Source organism: Pelophylax lessonae, assembly GCF_965119305.1.
Source record: "Pelophylax lessonae genome assembly, chromosome: 3".
NCBI classification, from domain to species: Eukaryota; Metazoa; Chordata; class Amphibia; order Anura; family Ranidae; genus Pelophylax; species Pelophylax lessonae.
This window is the reverse complement of record NC_138770.1, coordinates 235119039-235140354: the sequence shown is the minus strand read 5'-3', so window position 1 is coordinate 235140354 and position 21316 is coordinate 235119039. Positions and strand designations below refer to the sequence as shown.

At 42.9% G+C, this 21316-nt stretch overlaps 1 protein-coding gene across 1 annotated transcript in view; it reads left to right on the top strand.

Moving 5' to 3' along the window:
• The window catches only part of ERICH6 (glutamate rich 6), a 231006-nt gene that overhangs the window by 21277 nt on the left and 188413 nt on the right, over positions 1 to 21316 (top strand). Inside the window, exon 2 of the mRNA XM_082251532.1 lies at positions 17428 to 17512. Coding sequence (XP_082107658.1) covers positions 17428 to 17512 — 85 coding nt within the window. The remainder of the gene's footprint in view (positions 1 to 17427; positions 17513 to 21316) is intronic.

Below are 21316 nucleotides of genomic sequence, written 5' to 3'. Positions count from 1 at the left end.
ACAGTGGGTACGGAAAGTATTCAGACCCCCTTAAATTTTTCACTCTTTGTTATATTGCAGCCATTTGCTAAAATCATTTAAGTTCATTCTTCTTCCTCATGAATGTACACATAGCACCCCATACTGACAGAAAAACACAGAATTGTTGACATTGTTGCAGATTTATTAAAAAAGAAAAACTGAAATATCACATGGTCCTGAGTATTCAGACCCTTTGCTCAGTATTTAGTAGAAGCCCCCTTTTGATCTAATACAGCCAGGAGTCTTTTTGGGAAAGATGCAACAAGTCTTTCACACCTGGATTTGGGGATCCTCTGCCATTCCTCCTTGCAGATCCTCTCCAGTTCTGTCAGGTTGGATGGTAAACGTTGGTGGACAGCCATTTTTAGGTCTCTCCAGAGATGCTCAATTGGGTTTAAGTCAGGGCTCTGGCTGGGCCATTCAAGAACAGTCACGAAGTTGTTGTGAAGCCACTCCTTCGTTATTTTAGCTGTGTGCTTAGGGTCATTGTCTTGTTGTAAGGTAAACCTTCGGCCCAGTCTGAGGTCCAGAGCACTCTGGAGAAGGTTTTTGTCCAGGATATCCCTGTACTTGGCCGCATTCATCTTTCCCTCGATTGCAACCAGTCTGCCTGTCCCTGCAGCTGAAAAACACCCCCACAGCATGATGCTGCCACCACCATGCTTCACTGTTGGGACTGTATTGGACAGGTGATGAGCAGTGCCTGGTTTTCTCCACACATACCGCTTAGAATTAAGGCCAAAAAGTTCTATTTTGGTCTCATCAAACCAGAGAATCTTATTTCTCACCATCTTGGAGTCCTTCAGGTGTTTGTTTTTTTAGCAAACTCCATGTGGGCTTTCATGTGTCTTACACTGAGGAGAGGCTTCCGTCGGGCCACTCTGCCATAAAGCCCCGACTGGTGGAGGGCTGCAGTGATGGTTGACTTTCTACAACTTTCTCCCATCTCCTGACTGCATCTCTGGAGCTCAGCCACAGTGATCTTTGGGTTCTTCTTTACCTCTCTCACCAAGGCTCTTCTCCCCCGATAGCTCAGTTTGGCCGGACGGCCAGCTCTAGGAAGGGTTCTGGTCGTCCCAAACGTCTTCCATTTGAGGATTATGGAGGCCACTGTGCTCTTAGGAACCTTAAGTGCAGCAGAAATCTTTTTGTAACCTTGGCCAGATCTGTGCCTTGCCACAATTCTGTCTCTGAGCTCTTCAGGCAGTTCCTTTGACCTCATGATTCTCATTTGCTCTGACATGCATTGTGATCTGGAAGGTCTTATATAGACAGGTGTGTGGCTTTCCTAATCAAGTCCAATCAGTATAATCAAACACAGCTGGACTCAAATGAAGGTGTAGAACCATCTCAAGGATGATCAGAAGAAATGGGAAGCACCTGAGTTAAATATATGAGTGTCACAGCAAAGGGTCTGAATACTTAGGACCATGTGATATTTCAGTTTTTCTTTTTTAATAAATCTGCAACAATGTCAACAATTCTGTGTTTTTCTGTCAGTATGGGGTGCTATGTGCACATTCATGAGGAAGAAGAATGAACTTAAATGATTTTAGCAAATGGCTGCAATATAACAAAGAGTGAAAAATTTAAGGGGGTCTGAATACTTTCCGTACCCACTGTATATATATATATATATATATATATATATATATATATATATACGTGATCCAACACTTCCGGGTAGGGGGCGCACATGCACACCACTGACAGCTGGCTTCTGCTGTGATTTCACACAGTGGAAGCTGATCAGCGGGTTCACCGTACCCGATGTCGTTCGGCACCCTCCGCTCGTTAGGCAGAGAGGCAGAACAGCAATCTGTCTATGTAAACAAGGCCGATCGCCCATTCTGACAGGAGGGAAGGGATTAAATTTGTGTCTCTGCAAAACAGGAAATAAATTCCATCTCTTCCCCTAGCAAAAGCAACTCCCACAGTAAAGTAAAACACTGGCTAGGCACAAAGTTAACCCTTTGAGCACCCCTGAAGTTAACTTCTTCCCAGCCAGTGTCATTAGTACAGTAACAGTGCATATTTTTAGCACTGATCACTGTATTAGTGTCACTGGTCCCAAAAAGTGTCAAAAGTTGCAGTGTCCGAATGTCTGCCATAATATCACATTCCCACTATAAGTTGCTGATCACCACCACTACTAGTAAAAAAAAAAAATAGATAAATAAAAATATTCTATAGTTTGTAGAAGCGATCACTTTTGTGCAACCAATCAATATACGCTTATGCCCCATACACACGTGCAGATCGTCGGCCGAACGATCGGCAGTCTTTTGTCCCCGGGCTGTCGTGTCTGTTGAAAAGTGCAAAAGACTGCACAAGAATTTTGTCCGCCGCCTACAGCCGACTGCAGAAGTGATGTCATGTGATGGTTAACTTTCCCTGTGTTTTTTCTTTTCTGAGCATGCCCAGTCTTGCAAATCTGCTGTCTGTCGGCCGAATTCTGTATTGACTGGCGAACAATAGGCCGCTCTGGTGTCGGCATACAAAAATTTTAATGCTTGCACGACAGATTCTTTTCGGCCAAAAGTGCGCTGTCGGCTGTCTGAAGCATCATACTAACAAGCTGAAAATCGGCCGATCAATCTGCACGTGTGTACGAGGCATGATTGGGATTTTTTTTTAAATCAAAAATATGTAGCAGAATACATATTGGCCTAAATTTTTGGAGAAATTTGATTTTTTTTCAATCATTTGTTGGATATGTTTTATAGCAGAAATGAAAAAAATATTGTTTTTTTTTTTTTTTTTTTAAAACATGTCTGTGTTTTTTTGTTTATAGCGCAAAAAAATAAAAAAATGTAGAGGTGATCAAATACCACCAAAAGAAAGCTCTATTTGAGATAAAAAAAATGACATAAATTTTATTTGGGTACAACATTGCCTGACTTAGCAGATGTCAGTTAAAATACTGCAATGCTGTATGGCAAAAAAATGGCCTGGTCATAAAGGGGGGTAAATCTCCCTGCAGTCAAGTGGTTAAATGGTTAGGTTCACCTTTACCAAAATACTGCCTATCACAGGAATGTACTCTCAAATAGGGATGATTGAACTTTTCAAAAGTTCAGTTCGACAAGAACACCCAAACTTTCCCCGAAAGTTCGGCCCGGATTTCAGAACCCCATTGAAATCAATGGGACCCGAACTTCGGTAATCAAAAAACACCATTTTGAAGCCCTAAAACCCAATAAATGCCCCTAAAAAGTTCCTAGGGTTCTGGGTCATGCCCCAGGGACTATTAATCACACAAAATTGTCATTTTTGATAGAGAGCCAATTAATGAAAAAAATTATTGAAAAAAAAAAGAGATTTCTTTGGATTTAGTGTCTGGGGGGGGGGGGGTCTAAAAAGTGTACCTGTGAAGTTTCAGCTCTGTAGCATGTCCATAACCAGAAAAAAAAAGTTTGTTTGTATTAGAATTAATATAGAACAGGGATATGGCTCCGCTATTTTCACACCTTGCCGGTTTTGTAGCAAGCGTTTTTTTGGGCATTTTTTGGGGGTTATTGGAGGCAGGCATAACATCAGAACTTCTGTGTAGGGGTATATATACACACACACTTATATGTATATATAAACACATACACATATATAGGTGTGAAAGTAGCAGAACACTATGCTTGCGCTAATGAAATAATTAACACCCATATGGCTTTTCTGCTATCACACCTATATGTGTTTGTGTATAAATACATATAAGTGTGTGTGTATATATACCCCTATACAGAAGTTCAGATGTTTTGCCTGCCTCCAAAGACCCCAAAAAAATGCCCAAAAAAAACGGCTGCAATAACACACCTGGGCGTTTTTTTTTTGGCGCAGGCGTTTTTTTGGGCATTTTTTGTGGGTCTTTGGAGGCAGGCAAAACATCTGAACTTCTGTATAGGGGTATATATACACACACACTTATATGTATTTATATACATACACACATATAGGTGTGATAGCAGAGAAGCCATATGGGTGTTAATTATTTCATTAGCGCAAGCATAGTGTTCTGCTACTTTCACACCTATGTATGTGTATGTGTATATATACATACATGTGTGTGTGTATATATACCCCTACACAGAAGTTCTGATGTTATTCCTGCCTTCAAAGACCCCAAAAAAATGCCTAAAAAAAACGCCTGCTGCAAAAACACACCTGGGCGTTTTTGTAGCTGGTGTTTTTTTTGGGCATTTTTTGGGCATCTTTGGAGGCAGGCATAACATCAGAACTTCTGTGTAGGGGTATATATACACACACACATGTATGTATATATACACATACACATATATATAGGTGTGAAAGTAGCAGAACACTATGCTTGCGCTAATTAAATAATTAACACCCATATGGCTTCTCTGCTATCACACCTATATGTGTGTATGTGTATAAATACATATAAGTGTGTGTGTGTGTGTATATATACCCCTATACAGAAGTTCAGATGTTTTGCCTGCAATGCAAATGGGCATTTTTTTGGGGTCTTTGGAGGCAGGCAAAACATCTGAACTTCTGTATAAGGGTATATATATATACACACACACTTATATGTATTTATACACATATACACATATAGGTGTGATAGCAGAGAAGCCATATGGGTGTTAATTATTTCATTAGCGCAAGCATAGTGTTCTGCTACTTTGACACCTATATATGTGTATGTGTATATATACATATAAGTGTGTGTGTATATATTCCCCTACACAGAAGTTCTGATGTTATGCCTGCCTCCAATAACCCCCAAAAAATGCCCAAAAAAACGCTTGCTACAAAACCGGCAAGGTGTGAAAATAGCGGAGCCATATCCCTGTTCTATAAGTGTTCTAAGAGTAACGATCTTTTCTCTATAGCGGTCACCCTGACATGGAAGGGTTTGGTCACTCTGCCATAGCAGTCAGAGTCAGTTCACCCTACACTACACTACGGTCACCCTGGCACTTAACACTTTCCCTACAGAAACTAAATTTTGAATCTAACTAAAGTGGAAAATAGCACCCTAACTACACTAGATATCCCTTTCCTCACACTAATAATTGCTAAATAACACTTTGAGAGCAGAAGTAACAGAACTGCTTCCACTCTCTTCCACAGCCCTGTATTACAATGCTAGGAATTTGGAGGGGGCTATCTTATATACTGGGGGGGGCGTATTCACTAATGATTGGCCTCTGGACCCCCTAGTCACTCCAATCACATTCCTAGCATTCTCCTGCCCCCTCAATTGGCTTTTACTGATGGTTCTGGTCCAATCACGGGCTTTTAAAGCCCATTTCCTGTCCCATTGCATTTTGGTCGGTTCTGGTTGCCGAACTCCGAACTTTTTCAGCAAAAAGTTCGGAATTCGGGCGAACCACGAACAGTCAATGTTCGGGTCGAGCCGATGGTCGACCCGAATCGTTCGATCATCCCTACTCTCAAACCCTCCAACCAGGGTTGCCAACATCCTGCCACTTTTTTTTACTGACAGAACATGGAAAATTTACTGATAGAGCACATTGTTTTTTTTTTTTTTACTGAGAACCTAAAAAAAATAATAGAACTCTTATTAGAAACTAAAATTATCAATATTTAACCACTTACCGACCGCCCCACGCAGATTTACTGCGGCAGGGCGGCTGTGCATATTCACGTAGATGTACATGATTATGTGCACGCGGCCTGATTATACACAGCGGGAGCCAGACCGTGGGAGGAGCAGGCTCAATCGCCGCCGGCCTCTCGCAATCTTCAAAGAAACTGACAGGAGAGCCGTCTGCCTATGTAAACAAAGCAGGTGGCTCTCCTGTCACACAGGCACAGTGAGATTGTGTGTTTCAGCTAAGCTGAAACACCGATCTCTGTGTGCCTTTCTCAGAGCCCCCCACCCCCCCTCCACAGTTAGTAAGCACATTTAGGCTTACATTTAACCCCTTGATCACCCTAGTATTAACCCCTTCCCTGTCAGTGTCATTTATACAGTAACAGTGCATATTATTTAGCACTGATTACTGTATTTTTGTTGATAAAAAGTCATGGCCTGGTCAGCTCTGTCCACACCTCCCATGGTGTTATTGTAATCCATCACGAGTGGTTTAATTTCATGTCTTTTCCACCTTTTGTGTGTACGATGACAGTAGAGGTGTTGTGAATGGTACTTATTAGGCACACATCTTTTTTGTCATGCCCAGGGGCGTAACTACAGGGGTTGCAGGGGTTGCAATCGCTACCGGGCCCCATGCTCCAGGGGGCCCGGTAGCAAACCAGTGGGTGAACTTCTAGGATCTCAAAGGTCACACTTGCGACCGGGCCCTGGCATTTCACCAGTGTGGGGAGGCCCCAAGATTGCAGGAAGGGGGCCCACTGCAGAACTTGTGAAAGGATCCTGATGCGGGACCATAATAAAAGGCCATGCAATGAGAGTAAAGAGCCCCAGGATTAGTGGGAAGAGCCCCGGGCTTGAAGGGAAGGGCCCCGGCCAGGGGTCTGGGGGGCCCTTCATGGTTTCTTGCATCGGGGCCCTGAAGGTTCTAGTTACGCCTCTGGTCATGCCATCTCAGTGCCATCATTTTGCCATTCTGCCAGGCAACTATTTCTTCTGCCTTGAGCTTTTTATTGGCAAAGGTTGGCGGCATGTCACGCCGGTTAGCCCTAACGGTCCCATATGCATCCGTCTTGTTGTGAAGAACTAACTCATAGAGTTTTGGAGAAGTGTAACAATTGTCTGTAGTTACACAGTACCCCTAATTCAGCAATGGCTCAATCAACGTAAGAACCAAAGCGGTTGCCATTCCATAACGTCTGAATCGTTCATTGAATTTGGTTCCTTTCCCGGTGTATAGGACCGAATTCCATATGTAACCAGTGCTGGATTCACATAGCATGAATGATTTTATGCCAAATTGTGCTCTCTTTAATGCTATATACTGTATCCAGCTGTGTCTACCTTTGTAGGCCATTAGCAGTGGCGTCGGCAGGGGGGGGGGGGGGGTCTTACCTGGGCTATAGCCCCAAATGTGCCCCCGAAAACCCCCAGGTGTCATCTTTGGAAGAAATCATTAGTAGCCCCGGGTCACTCAGTCTATCCTCTGCCCTGTCTCGCGGCCTGGCCAGCCCACCACACTGGTTGCTAGCCGCTTGGCGTCTAGCAACCAGTGAGGTCAGCCTTGTGTGGGGGTGTGTCATAACTCGTCATCATGTGAGGCTCCCCCTCCTCCCCCAGCATTCAGAGCGCAGGATGATTTTCATTTCATCCTCCGCGCCTGAAATCGGCTCCACCCACCTCCCTGCCATCAGAGAAACTGACTGAAGCTGGACGGGGCAGGAAGGATTCAGCTGCGGGATGGATGGATGGATGGTGTCAGCGCCGGTTCCTGGACTTGGTAAGTGTTACTGGCTCTGCCCCCCTCCCACCTCTCTCTCACTACCCCCCCTCTCTCACTACTACCCCCCTCCCTCACTACCACCCCCTCCCCCCTCTTTCTCACTACCCCCCCTCTCTCACTACTTCCCCCCTCCCCCTCTCTCACTACTACCCCCCTCCGTCACTACCCCCCCTCTCTCTCACTACCCCCCTCTCTCACTACTTCCCCCCTCCCCCTCTCTCACTACTACCCCCTCCCTAACACCCCCTCCCCCTCTCTCACTACTACCCCCCTCCCTCACTACCACCCCTCCCCCCTCTTTCTCACTACCCCCCTCTCTCACTACGTCCCCCCTCCCCCTCTCTCACTACTTCCCCCCTCCCCCTCTCTCACTACCACCCCCCTCCCCCTCTCTCACTACTACCCCCCTCCTTCACTACCACCCCCTCCCCCCTCTTTCTCACTACCCCCCTCTCTCACTACTTCCCCCCTCCCCCTCTCTCACTACTACCCCCCTCCGTCACTACCCCCCCTCTCTCTCACTACCCCCCTCTCTCACTACTTCCCCCCTCCCCCTCTCTCACTACTACCCCCTCCCTAACACCCCCTTCCCCTCTCTCACTACTACCCCCCTCCCTCACTACCACCCCTCCCCCCTCTTTCTCACTACCCCCCTCTCTCACTACGTCCCCCCTCCCCCTCTCTCACTACTTCCCCCCTCCCCCTCTATCACTACCACCCCCCTCCCCCTCTCTCACTACTACCCCCCTCCCCCTCTCTCACTACTACCCCCCTCCCCCTCTCTCACTACTATCCCCTCCCCCTCTCTCACTCCCTTCCCCCTCTCTCTCACTACCCCCCTCTCTCACCACTTCCCCCCTCCCCCTCTCGCATTACTACCCCCCTCCCTCACTACCACCCCCCTCCCTCTCACTACCCCCTCTCTCACCACTTACCCCCTCTCCCTCTCTCACTACTACCCCCTCCCTCACTACTTCCCCCCCCTCTCGCTACTACCCCCCTCCCCCCCTCTCTCACTACTTCCCCCCTCCCCCTCTCTCTCACTACTACCCCCTCCCCCTCTCTCTCACTACTACCCCCCTCCCCCTCTCTCTCACTACTTCCCCTTCTCCCACTCTCACTACCCCCCTCTTTCACTACCCTCCTCTCTCTCTCCCTCTATCCCTCTCTCTCCCTCTATCCCTCTCTCTCCTTCTATGCCTCTCTCTCCTTCTCTCTCCCTCTCTCTCCCTCTATCCCTCTCTCTCCTTCTCTATCCCTCTCTATCCCTCTCTCTCCCTCTATCCCCCTCTCTCCCTCTATCCCCCTCTCTCTCTTCTATCCCTCTCTCTCCTTCTATCCCTCTCTCTCTCCCTCTCTCCCCTTCTATCCCTCTCTCTCTCCCTCTATCCATCTCTCTCCTTCCCTCCCTCTCTCTCCTTCTATCCCTCCCTCTCTCTCCTTCTATCCCTCCCTCTCTCTCCTTCTATCCCTCCCTCTCTCTCCCTCTATCCCTCCCTCTCTCTCCCTCTATCCCTCTCTCTCCTTCTATCCCTCTCTCTCCTTCTATCCCTCTCTCTCCCTCTCTCCCTCTCTCTCCTTCTCTCTCCCTCTCCTTCTCTCTCCCTTTCCTTCCCTCCCTCTCTCTCCTTCCCTCCCTCTCTCTCCTTCTATCCCTCTCTCCTATCCCTCGCTCTCCTTCTATCCCTCTCTCCTATCCCTCTTTCTCCTTCTATCCCTCTCTCTTCCTCTATCCCTCTCTCTCCTTCTCTATCCCTCTATCTCCTTCTCTATCCCTCTATCTCCCTCTCTATCCCTCTGTCTCCCTCTATCCCTCTCTCTCCTTCAATCCCTCTCTCTCCTTATATCCCTTTCTCTCCTTCTATCCCTCCCTCTCCCTCTCGCTCCCTCTCTCCCTTTCTATCCCTCTCTCCCTCCCTGACTATTTTGATTCTATTCTTCCAGAAGCACATTTGTGAGGTCAGGGCTTCTCATCCAACATCTGTGCCTGTTATAGCTGCGAAGGGTGAGTCATTTTATGGTGGGGTATTGGGCAGGAGTGAGGGGAAAGGGCATTGGGTGGAGCTTGGGTGGGACGTGTGGGAGGGGTTATCAAATTTACCTTCGGGCTGCAGCCCCTGGTCTTTTTACCACCTAGCAATGCCCCTGGCCATTAGACTTTCGTTGATACAAATGTCTCTATCTGGTATATAAAGGTTTGCTGGAAATTTTTCAGAATAATGTGATAAACGTAACAAATATTTTTGAGTTTTGGAGCTGGATGAGATGTCTCATCAAAGTCTTCATTATTTGCAAAGTGCAAATATTTCATAATGAGCGAAAATGTGTATTCCAACATGACCATGCCAAAAAAAGAAGTGGCTAGTAATTTGTTGGTGGTCCAATACCACTTCTATAAATAATAATATAGCTACGCTAATTGTGATAAATATATGTCAGTGAGACATAATAAATATTAAATAATACACATGTGCAGTAATGAGTCAAACATATAATCAATTCCAATAAAGAAAAGAAAAGAAAAATAAAAAAGGTGCAAAAAAGTGCAGCAAAAAATCCTGTGCTCACAACAATTAAGTGTGTTCACAACTATATTAATTATAGCTCAAAAAAATCATTATAAGTGCACAATGCAGAAACGAAATTAAAGTCCAAAACATATGTGCAGAATGTATATTCTGTGTAGAGAAAGAAATGTGAAATCCTCCACCACAGCTGTATTCAATCTTCCTCCACAGTGCATCCGTTAGACAGACAAGCTCATATGCTTATCAGAAGATGGTAGAAAGTATGCCTTTCAATATCCTTAATGGAACCAGATAATAAGCCACCACAGTACAGACAGACCACGGATCACCGCAGTATACCAGATCGATAATGGATGAGGTATCCTTCAAAGGGTAACTCAGGCAATATAGGACACACAACAGCCTCCACCGCGTTTTCAACATATATAAAAAATAGAAGCCTCCATGGTGAAGTATGTATAAAACAGTATTTAATAAAGCAAAGTAGAGAACTCACATTTAGATGAATAAAAACAGCGCTGTAATAAGAAAAGCCGGCAAGATGCACAGTCACCCGACTTCTGGGTTCCACGTGGTGACGTCAGCACGCCAATCCCAATGCATTTCGTCACAGCTGACGCCTTCCTGGGGACACGGGCGGCGTGCTGACTCCACCACTTATATGCAATATAACAAACCAACAAGCAAGTACCGCCCCTGTCTGAGCCGCAACAGCGTACAGCGGGCACCTATTTTGATCAGGGAAGCTTGCTAATAGCGGCCATAAATGACTATCACTTGGCTGGAAAAAATAAATTAATATGCATCCTTAAAGGGATCTTTGAACAACTGCTATTAATAATACAAAAGGCATCCAGATCCAAAACGACCTCCAGTGACATCTATGATCAGATGCCGCATTAACCCGGAGAGTGGGTCAACCCACTGGAGATAAAAAATATATATAAAATTATATATGATAAAATATATAATAATGATAAATATAATAAAATACATAAATATATTCAATAGGCAGCCCAACCACCAAAAAATGTATGTGGCATACCGACGGGGCACCATACTGTAAATTTGAATATCCACAGCAATAGTTAACCGCCTACCTAGGTAAAAAAAGGCTCAATATTTAAATGGCGGTGGTAGCTCAACTCAAACATTAATAAATACATTATATCCTATGGGACAAACCTAAATGGCTTATACCAATGAGTTGGAGGTCAGGTATTATATTGAAAGTTATGTATAAATAAACAATAATACCTGACATATATCCATAACTAAAAATCTAATGGTTATACAGATGGAAGCACTTGATTATGGGAGACTAACAGGAGAATAACCAATGCTCTAACTATATTTAAGTTAGCGCACACAAATATGCTAATTGCGACTCACACAAAGTTCACAAACATAAATGCTTACAGTAAATAAAAAACATCAACCAGTCAGGAATTCAAGAGTTATCAGTAAAAGCGTTCACATCTGTGTCAACGTTTAGGCCAAAAGGAGTGAAAGTTTTAGCACTATAAATCCAAGACATTTCCAGTCTGGATAAACCTCTAATAAGGGGCTCACCACGCCAATGTGGGCTAAATTTATCAATGCCCAAAAAGATAGTATTATTAGGATCTTTATTGTGTTTCAAAAGGTAATGCTTGGATACTGAGTGATTCTTAAAACCTTTCTTGATGTTCGCTATATGTTCATTAAGGCGAACAAAAAGGGGGCGTTTGGTTCTCCCTATATACTGCAGGCCACATGGGCACTGCAGTAGATATACTACCCCTGTGCTTGAGCATGAAACAAAAGGTTTAATAGAAAATGTAAGACCAGTACTCATGGACATGAAATCTCCACATTTCTTTGTTTACATTTGTTAACAGAGTAGGTTTGACACCTATTGCATCTGTAGTAACCCACAAGATTACTCAAAAAGCTTGGTTTAGCCTCAGGAGGATTAAGAACATTAGGGGCAAGTTTATCCCATAAAGTTGGAACTCCTCTGAATACAACTTTAGGCTTTTCTGGTAAGGCCTTATTAAGTGTGCAATCATTTTTTAAAATGTGCCAGTGTCTGTCTATTATTTGCTTAATACTTTTATGTTGGGTGGAAAATGAAGTAACAAAAGGTGAGGTAAAAGAGGAATTGATGTTATTAGACTGTGTCTTAGTCTGTAATAAAACAGACCTATCTACAGAGTCAACAGTTCTCAAGGTATCGGCTAAGAAGGAGTTGTCATACCCCTTTTTAACAAATCTCTTAGTGAGAACTTGTGACTGGGAAATAAAATCCTTGTGATCTGTACAGTTCCTCTTGAGTCTCATATACTGTCCCTTCGGGACAGCCCGGAGCCACGGATCATGATGACAACTGTCAGTAGGAATGTACGAGTTCCAATCAGTAGATTTGAAGTATGTTGTAGTAACAAACCTATTGCAGTTAATTGTAATAGTCAAATCCAAAAAATTGATGGTATTTTGGCTTGCCTCAAAATTTAGATAGATACCCCTAGTGTTATGATTTAAATGTTCCATAAAAGACTCAAGATCCGTTTTGGTCCCATTCCAGAGGAGGAGGACGTCATCAATGTACCTCGCCCAGAGCATTATCTGAGGTTGGTTACAGCCATAGATGACGTCCTCCTCCCACTGGGCCATAAACAGATTAACTAAGCTGGGGGCAAATTTAGCCCCCATAGATACTCCTCTGTCTTGGCGGAAAAATTTGTCATTGAACCAAAAATAATTTTATTTAGTAGCGAACTGTAAAAGTTCCATAATGAAATCAATCTGAAGATCAGGAACTTCTGAGTCTCTATCCAAAAAGCCCCACTTCTGCAGGGGTTTTCCCACCACTCCCTGCAGAATAATTAGGCCCAGAAACTTCCAGATGTCCTCTTTGGTCACTGGTTCCCACATCCTGCTCCTTGAAAACTTGTTGCTCCTGGTACCGATTTGTTTCCATAACAATATTTTCAATAACCTCATCGGTCAAAAAGAGTTGGAGGTATGCCAAGGGGTTGTCATCTTCAACATCCACTTTGATACCAGGTGCTCCAGTAAACGGGAACCTTGCGTGCCCCGTACCGCAGTCAATCGAGCACCAAGTTCGCACATCGCTGGGCACAGTCGCAGGATCATCTCTGAAATCGCTTTCTGTGTCTGATGATGAACTTCCCCACGAATCGCTATCACTCTATTCTGCAAGCGATTCTGTATTACTGTCGCTGTTTTCCAGCAGGTCATATACCGCTTTTGAGGTGGCGGCGTGCTTTTTTGATGCCATGGTCGCTCTGCAGTTTCCAGACACAAAGTACAGGAAAAATGCAGGAAGGGCACTGGAGAAAGCATTGGGGGGCAAACTAAGGTCAATTTATTTTAGTAATGTAATCCAATAGGATTACAATATATTAGTGTGTTTGTGTTTTTAACTTTTTGAATTTGCCGCCGGTTCCACCCCCCTGCGACGTGACGCTCACAGGAGATGGAAGCCGGGGCTCACAGCATCAGGCGAAAGATCCGGCCGCCGTATGCTGCAGGAATACATTGCGGGATCCCAGGGACAAGGTAAGTACCCTCTCTTCCAGGATCCAGCGAAGCTCCCTGGCGGTACCCTGAGTGTGACTCGTAGTTACCGCTAATGGAACTAAAATTCCACCCCGAGCCCCACTCGGGAATACCGCCAGGGGGGTTAAGGGGGTAAAACCTTCCAGAGCTGAAGTGGTTAAACAGTATAAACACAGTCTGGAAACACGGACAATACCCATAACAGGTAGTTGGCCTGGTTTACTTTAAAAAGTAAGCACAGCATGTCAAATGATCAGCCACCCTGCTGGGATACAATTAAAAAACAAGTTCTGTTATGCTTTCAAAAGTGAACAATGGGCATGACCAAACTGTGTCTAATAGTGGGAGTGGCCTAAAAGAGGATGATTGAGCACTTACTGACCGCCTACTGCATATTTACTGCGGCAGGTAAGCTCTATTGCGCGAAGCAACGTACCTGTACGTAATTTCCTGCAAAAGGCAACCGGGGGGCGCATGCACCCCGCCGGAGGCACGATTGCGCGCTCATTGGACACAGGGGATGCCAGGAGAGGCAGAACGGCTGTCTGCCTATGTAAACAAGGCAGATTGCTGTTCTGACAGGGGGAAGATGGAGATCTTGTATTCCTACTCGGCTGTTGTTAATACTGGTGCCTGATTTGACTGCCTGTTATGGGGTCAAATCCATCTGGTAAGCATTTAATGTGTGCATAAGGCCCCTGGTGAAGGAACCTGGTGGAGGCTACACCTATCTCCGTGAGCACAAGCGACTTAACACAAAGGAAAAGGAAAAGTCTAAATACACAAAAATTGGACTTTATTTATACACAGTTTATCACGTTGGTTTTTTGGCTATTTAAGGAGATTCACAATCATTAATGGATTTATTTGATCACTATTGTTAAGCACTATTTCTGTATTTGAGCGCGGTCTATTAGCTTTTTGCATATCATTTGGCGTAATTAACTTTTTTGACGTGCTGCTCTTATATTCATTTACTTATTTATTTATTTATTCATTTATTTAATATTTATTTATGCAATTGATTAGTCTAACCTATCACTGATAGGATATTATATTGGCACTTTATATTTTATACTATTGTCCTATGCGCAGTTGCATTGGTGATTAGCACTATTTTTCTACTATATTTTTAGCACTGATCACTGAATTAGTGTCACTGGTCCCCAAAAAAGTGTAATTTAGGTGTCTGATTTGTCCGCCGCAACGTCGAAGTCCCACAAAATATAAAAAAAATAAATAAATAAAAATTCCATAAAAATAGCCTATCGTTTGTAGACGCTATAACGTTTGCGCAAACCAATCAATATTGGGATTTTTTTTTACCATAAATATGTAGCAGAATACTTATTGGCCTAAATTGGTGAAGAAATTCGATTTTTTTATTTATTTTTTTAGATATGTATTCTAGCAGAAAGTAAAACATTTTTTTTTTTTTTTCAAAATTGTTGCCCGTTTTTTTATTTATAGTGCAAAAAATAAAAAACAGCAGAGGTGATCAATTACCACTAAAAGAAAGCTTTTTGTGGGGGGAAAAAAAGGACATCAACTTTATTTGGGTACAGTGTCGCACGTCCGTGCAATTGTCAGTTAAAGTAACGCAGGGGGTAACAAAGGGGGTAAAACCCTCCGAGGCTGAAGTAGTTCAACAGAATGGCTCCCTGACCACCTATCTCTAAATGAATTACAGGGGGTGTAATCCAAATCATTTGTTGGAGGGGGGATTATGGTGTTGGGTTGTTTTTCAGGGGTTGGGCTTGGTCCCTTAGTTCCAGTCAAGGGATCTCTTAAGGCGTCAGCATACAAAGACATTTTGGTCAATTTCATGCTCCCAACATAACTGCGCAGCAGTGCACAAAGCAAGGTCCATAAAGACATGGATGAGCGAGTTTGGGGTGAAGGAACTTGACTGGCCTGCACAGAGTTCTGACCTCAGCCCGATAGAACACCTTCGGGATGAACTAGAGCAGATACTGTGGACCAGGTCTTCTTGTCCATATAAATGCCTAACCTCACAAATGCACTTCTGGAAGAATGGTCAAACATTCCCATAGACACACTCCTAAACCTTGTGGACAGCCTTCCCAGAAGAGTTGAAGCTGTTAAAGCTGCAAAGGGTGGGCCAACTCAATATTAAACTCTACAGACTGGGATGCCATTAAAGTTCATGTGTGTGTAAAGGCAGGCGTCCCAATACTTTAGGTAATATAGTGTATGTTTTTTGCTTTACTTCATTTTGCACCTCTTATTATCTCTTTCTTCTGTTTTCTTAGGTCCTTCCAAAGGGCAGTTCCATGGTTTCTCTAAACTACCCAATACCTGGGTTCTCTTTTTTCATCTCTACATGCATACTGTTGGCTTCTTCTTAGATGTTCCTCACTGCAGGAGCTTCTCCATCAATTTCTTACCATCCCTCTTTCCCTCTTCTTCCCTCTCCTTCCCTCCTCTGATAGTTTCCTCTTAGTCTGTGCACAGATACTATCACATAATGGAATTCCACTAAACAAGATAAATCCCAAGGAGTTGTTAGTAATGTAAACATGTAGAACACTTCAATTTTTCTGTTTATTATAGAGAGTGCTTTCAAAACCAAAGTCTCAAGGCCAGAGAAGCTACATACCGTACATACCCACATGATGTCAAATGTCATGGTCATGTAATTACCAACTACAGTATATGGGCTGAAAGAAGAATTTTGAAGGGAGCAAACAGAATATAGCATGCAGGAAAAATATGTATTTTATGGTAGAGGCTTTCAAAGCTAAGACACATTGACACCCTAATGGACGTACACATTCCAGGAACACAATCCATAAACCTAGTATAGTCTCCTAAAGTCAGTAACAATTGGCAGGTAATACATTTATAGACTTTTTAGTATAATTATTTTTGCATCAAAAAAAAAAGTTTTCCATGTTTCTGGTAACATGGAGCAAGTAGGCTTTGTTTAGACTTCGGGGGAAGAAATGTGCGGTTGAGCCGTATTTTTGCTGTTCGCCAACCGCCCCCCCCCTCCCCCCTCGTAACCACCTGCCGACCAGCCGCCGTACATATACAGTGGCAGGTCGCCTCGTTTCCGCGAAATGGGAAACGCGCCCATTGGCCATAGGGTAAAGCTGATCTGCGGGTCTGGCAGACTCGATTGCCCCTCCCCGTGGAGACAGAACAGCGGTCTGCCATTAAATGTCAGTAGCTATAGTTTTGTAGCTGCTGACTTTTAGTTTTTTTTTTTTGTCTGACTGAAGATCTTTTTTAAGCAGTATATTCTCTGTAGCTAATCATTTTTTTCTGGAGGGAAGTTAATACCCATGGGGTAAGCGAAGACATACTGTGCCTATGCAAACATGCAATAGAGAGTACAGAGAACTACTGACATCTGTTCTTGTGTTTCCCTCATGGTAACAAGCTAAATCCTAATATTTTTTACCTAATGTAATAGAGTTTTCAAAAGGCTGTACAGTCATTATAAAACCTACATTAATTATTACTGCTATTTACAAAGCTGATGATTTTATTACTTCCTTTGAATATCCTTCAGAAAGTCAAACATATACTTTCACTTTTTGCTAAGTTAGTCTCGTAATAATACTATAGGAAACCCTTTAGAGAGGAACATTGAGGTTGCAATTGATAACCTCCTCTTAAAAATGCTAGTTGCTTGGATGTTTCCGGGTTCAGGATTTTTTGAACCACTGACCTAGAACAAGCATGCAGCAAGTGAAGTCAGAAATAAATTAGATTTGCTATCACCTTGAAAAAAAAAATAGGTCTGCTAACTTTTTTTCTGATAAGTGACACAAAAAATGTTGAAGCCAAAGGATCTGCCATATAGCCAAGTAACTAGCGTTTTCCGAAAGAGGGGGTCAGAAGTGGAAGCGCCCATATGAATGTCATGACATTTGCTTTAAAAAAAAATACTAATTCAATATGTTTTCAATTTTTATTTTTAGGAGCATCTCTTTTTCCTAGAGTGATGAAAGCAGTAAGAAGAGAAGGACAATTGCCAAGTGCAGAACAGAAGGCAAACCAGAATGCGTAAGAGCACAACAAAATGTCCTTTCCTGGAATCTTTTACTTTACTACTTACTTGATGCTTCATACTGCAGTTACACATTCAGGCACCTAATTCACCAGCATTACAAGCCAATTTGCTCCATCCTCTATAATTTACATAAGAACAGATATGCTTACATAGAAAAAAAAGTCCACCCGCTCAACCAATAAAAAACAAAAAACAGTAAAGAAAACCCAACCATACAATCCTATATATGCACAATACTATACCCACAGTTGATCCAGAGGAAGGCAAAAAAAACCCCAGCAAAGCATGATCCAATTTGCTACAGCACGGGAAAAAATTCCTTCCTGATACCCCGAGAGGCAATCGGATATTCCCTGGATCAACTTTACATATAAATATTAGTACCCATGTATATTATGTAAACCTAGGAAAGAATCCAGGCCTTTTTTAAAGCAATCTAGTGAGATGGCCAGAACCACCTCTGGAGGGAGTCTATTCCACATTTTTACTGCTCTTACGATGAAGAAACCTTTCTGTATTTCCGTATACTGTATAATTACTGTGATTCCAAGCCACATAGACAGTCAGCCTATCTAGCAATTATTAGTTACAATATTCAATCAACATAGTTAAAATGTACAGAACATAAATGTAATATATTGTAGCTTACCAGCCCTTGGTTGTAGGCTGCATTCGTTTTTTCAGATGCTTTTCTTTATTTTGGCCTATGGTTTTTATACCACACTTTCTGTCCTACAGTGGCTTCACACATTCCAATCTATGGAAGAAATTATGGTTATCACTTCTGATTTGGACTACAAATACATTTCCCTCTTTTCATCTCCATTACATGGGATGGACGAATTGGTAGTTTACAGAACGCTACTTGAACGGAAGTTACCATTTATTATTACAGTTAATGAAATGTCATCACATTCACTAAGCTCTGGGAAAAATTCCCTTGCAAAGTGAACATCCTGTGTGCTTTTATTAATTAGCTCCAATGTTTTGGAAGATCATGCAATCATCATGCAGTCATCCTGCAATTGTTCTGTAGAATGACTGTAACATCAAAATAGACCTCAGTCTGGGCACACCAGCACGTTTACAGACTGAACAGATACGTCTGGTACCAGCTTTATTCCAGGGGAGCAGTAGAGGTCAGCATCACTTCTGAGTCACGTGATGTGGTATGGGGGGGGGGGGGGGGCGTATATATATATATGAATCATGGGTATCACATGGGGAGGGGCGTATATATACATGAATCATGTGTATCACATGAGGGGGGGGGGCGTATATATACATGAATTATGTGTATCACATGAGGGGGGGCGTATTGAATCATATGTATCACATGAAGGGGGGGACGTATATATACATGAATCATGTGTATCACATGAGGGGGGGCTTATATATACATGAATCATGTGTATCACATGAGGGGGGGGCGTATATATACATGAATTATGTGTATCACATGAGGGGGGGCGTATTGAATCATATGTATCACATGAAGGGGGGGACGTATATATACATGAATCATGTGTATCACATGAGGGAGGTATATATGCATGAATCATGTGTATCACATGGGGGGGGGGGGGCGTATATATACATGAATCATGTGTATCACATGAGGGGGGGGGTGTATATATACATGAATCATGTGTTTCACATGAGGGGGGGCGTATATATACATGAATCATGTGTATCACATGAGGGGGGGCGTATATATATATATATATATATATATATATACATAAATCATGTGTATTACATGAGGGGGGGGGCGTATATATACATGAATCGTGTGTATGACATGAGGGGGGGGCGTATATGTACATGAATCATGTGTTTCACATGAGGGGGGGGCGTATATATACAAACCCAATTCCAAAAAAAGTTGGGACACTGTACAAATTGTGAATAAAAACAGAATGCAATGATGTGGAAGTTTCAAATTTCAATATTTTATTCAGAATGCAACATAAATGACATATTAAATGTTTAAACTAAGAAAATGTATCATTTTAAGGGAAAAATAAGTTGATTTTAAATTTCATGGCATCAACACATCTCAAAAAAGTTGGGACAAGGCCATGTTTACGTTTGTCTTCTTTTTATAAGAGTCTGCAAATGTCTGGAGACAAGTTGCTCAAATTTAGGAATAGGAATTTTGTCCCATTCTTGTCTAATACAAGCTTCTAGTTGCTCAACTGTCTTAGGTCTTCTTTGTCGCATCTTCTTCTTTATGATGCGCCAAATGTTTTCTATGGGTGAAAGATCTGGACTGCAGGCTGGCCATTTCAGTACCCGGATCCTTCTTCTAAGCAGCCATGATCTTGTAATTGATGCAGTATGTAGTCTGGCATTGTCATGTTGGAAAATTCAAGGTCTTCCCTGAAAGAGAGGACATCTGGATGGGAGAATATGTTGTTCTAGAACTTGAATATACCTTTCAGCATTGATGGTGCCTTTCCAGATGTGTAATCTGCCCATGCCACACGCACTCATGCAACCCCATACCATCAGAGCTTCTGAACTGAGCGCTGAGAACAACTTGGGTTGTCCTTGTCCTCTTTAGTCCGGATGACATGGTGTCCCAGTTTTCCAAAAAGAACTTCAAATTTTGATTCGTCTGACCACAGAACAGTTTTCCCCTTTGCCACAGTCCATTTTAAATGAGCCTTGGCCCAGAGAAAACGCCTGCGCTTCTGGATCATATTTAGATATGGCTTCTTTTTTGACCTATAGAGTTTTAGCCGGCAACGGCGAATGGCACGGTGGATTGTGTTCACCGACAATGTTTTCTGGAAGTATTCCTGAGCCCATTTTGTGATTTCCATTACAGTAGCATTCCTGTATGTGATGCAGTGCCGTCTAAGGGCCCGAAGATCTCTGGCATCCAGTATGGTTTTCCGGCCTTGACCCTTACACACAGAGATTGTTCCAGATTCTCTGAAACTTTGGATGATATTATGCACTGTAGATGATGATAACTTCAAACTCTTTGCAATTTTTCTCTGAGAAACTCCTTTCTGTTATTGCTCCACTATTTTTCGCCGCAGCATTGGGGGAATTGGTGATCCTCTGCCCATCTTGACTTCTGAGAGACACACTGAGAGCCTCTTTTTATACCAATGCCAATTGACCTAATAAGATGCAAATTGGTCCTCCAGTTGTTCCTTATATGCACATTTAACTTTTCCGGCCTCTTATTGCTACCTGTCCCAACTTTTTTGGAATGCGAAACTCTCATGAAATCCAAAAAGAGCCAATATTTGGAATGACATTTCAAAATGTCTCACTTTCAACATTTGATATGTTATCTATATTATATTGTGAATAAAATATACGTTTATGAGATTTGTAAATTAGTCCATTCCTTTATTACTCACAATTTTTACTTTGTCCCAACTTTTTTGAAATTGGGTTTGTACATGAATCATGTGTATCACATGGGGGGGGGGTGTATATATACATGAATCATGTGTATCACATGAGGGGGGGGGCGTATATATACATTAATCATGTGTATCACATGAGGCAAATGAATAGCACATATGCTGGACAGCATCACAATCACAGGAAAACACACTTACACAAGGTGAAACCGCCTCCTGATCCACTGTATTGGATGGTGAACACAATTAATAAACGACTCAGCAGCACTTTCTCTCCTTCTCATCTCAATCCTCTTTCCTATACACAACAATCTGTACAATACCTGTAAAAAAACACAATTCCTCTTTGTAAGTACACCCAGGCAATATTATCTTGGTTCAGCCTTGCAGAGACCCCCCCAGGATGCAAGG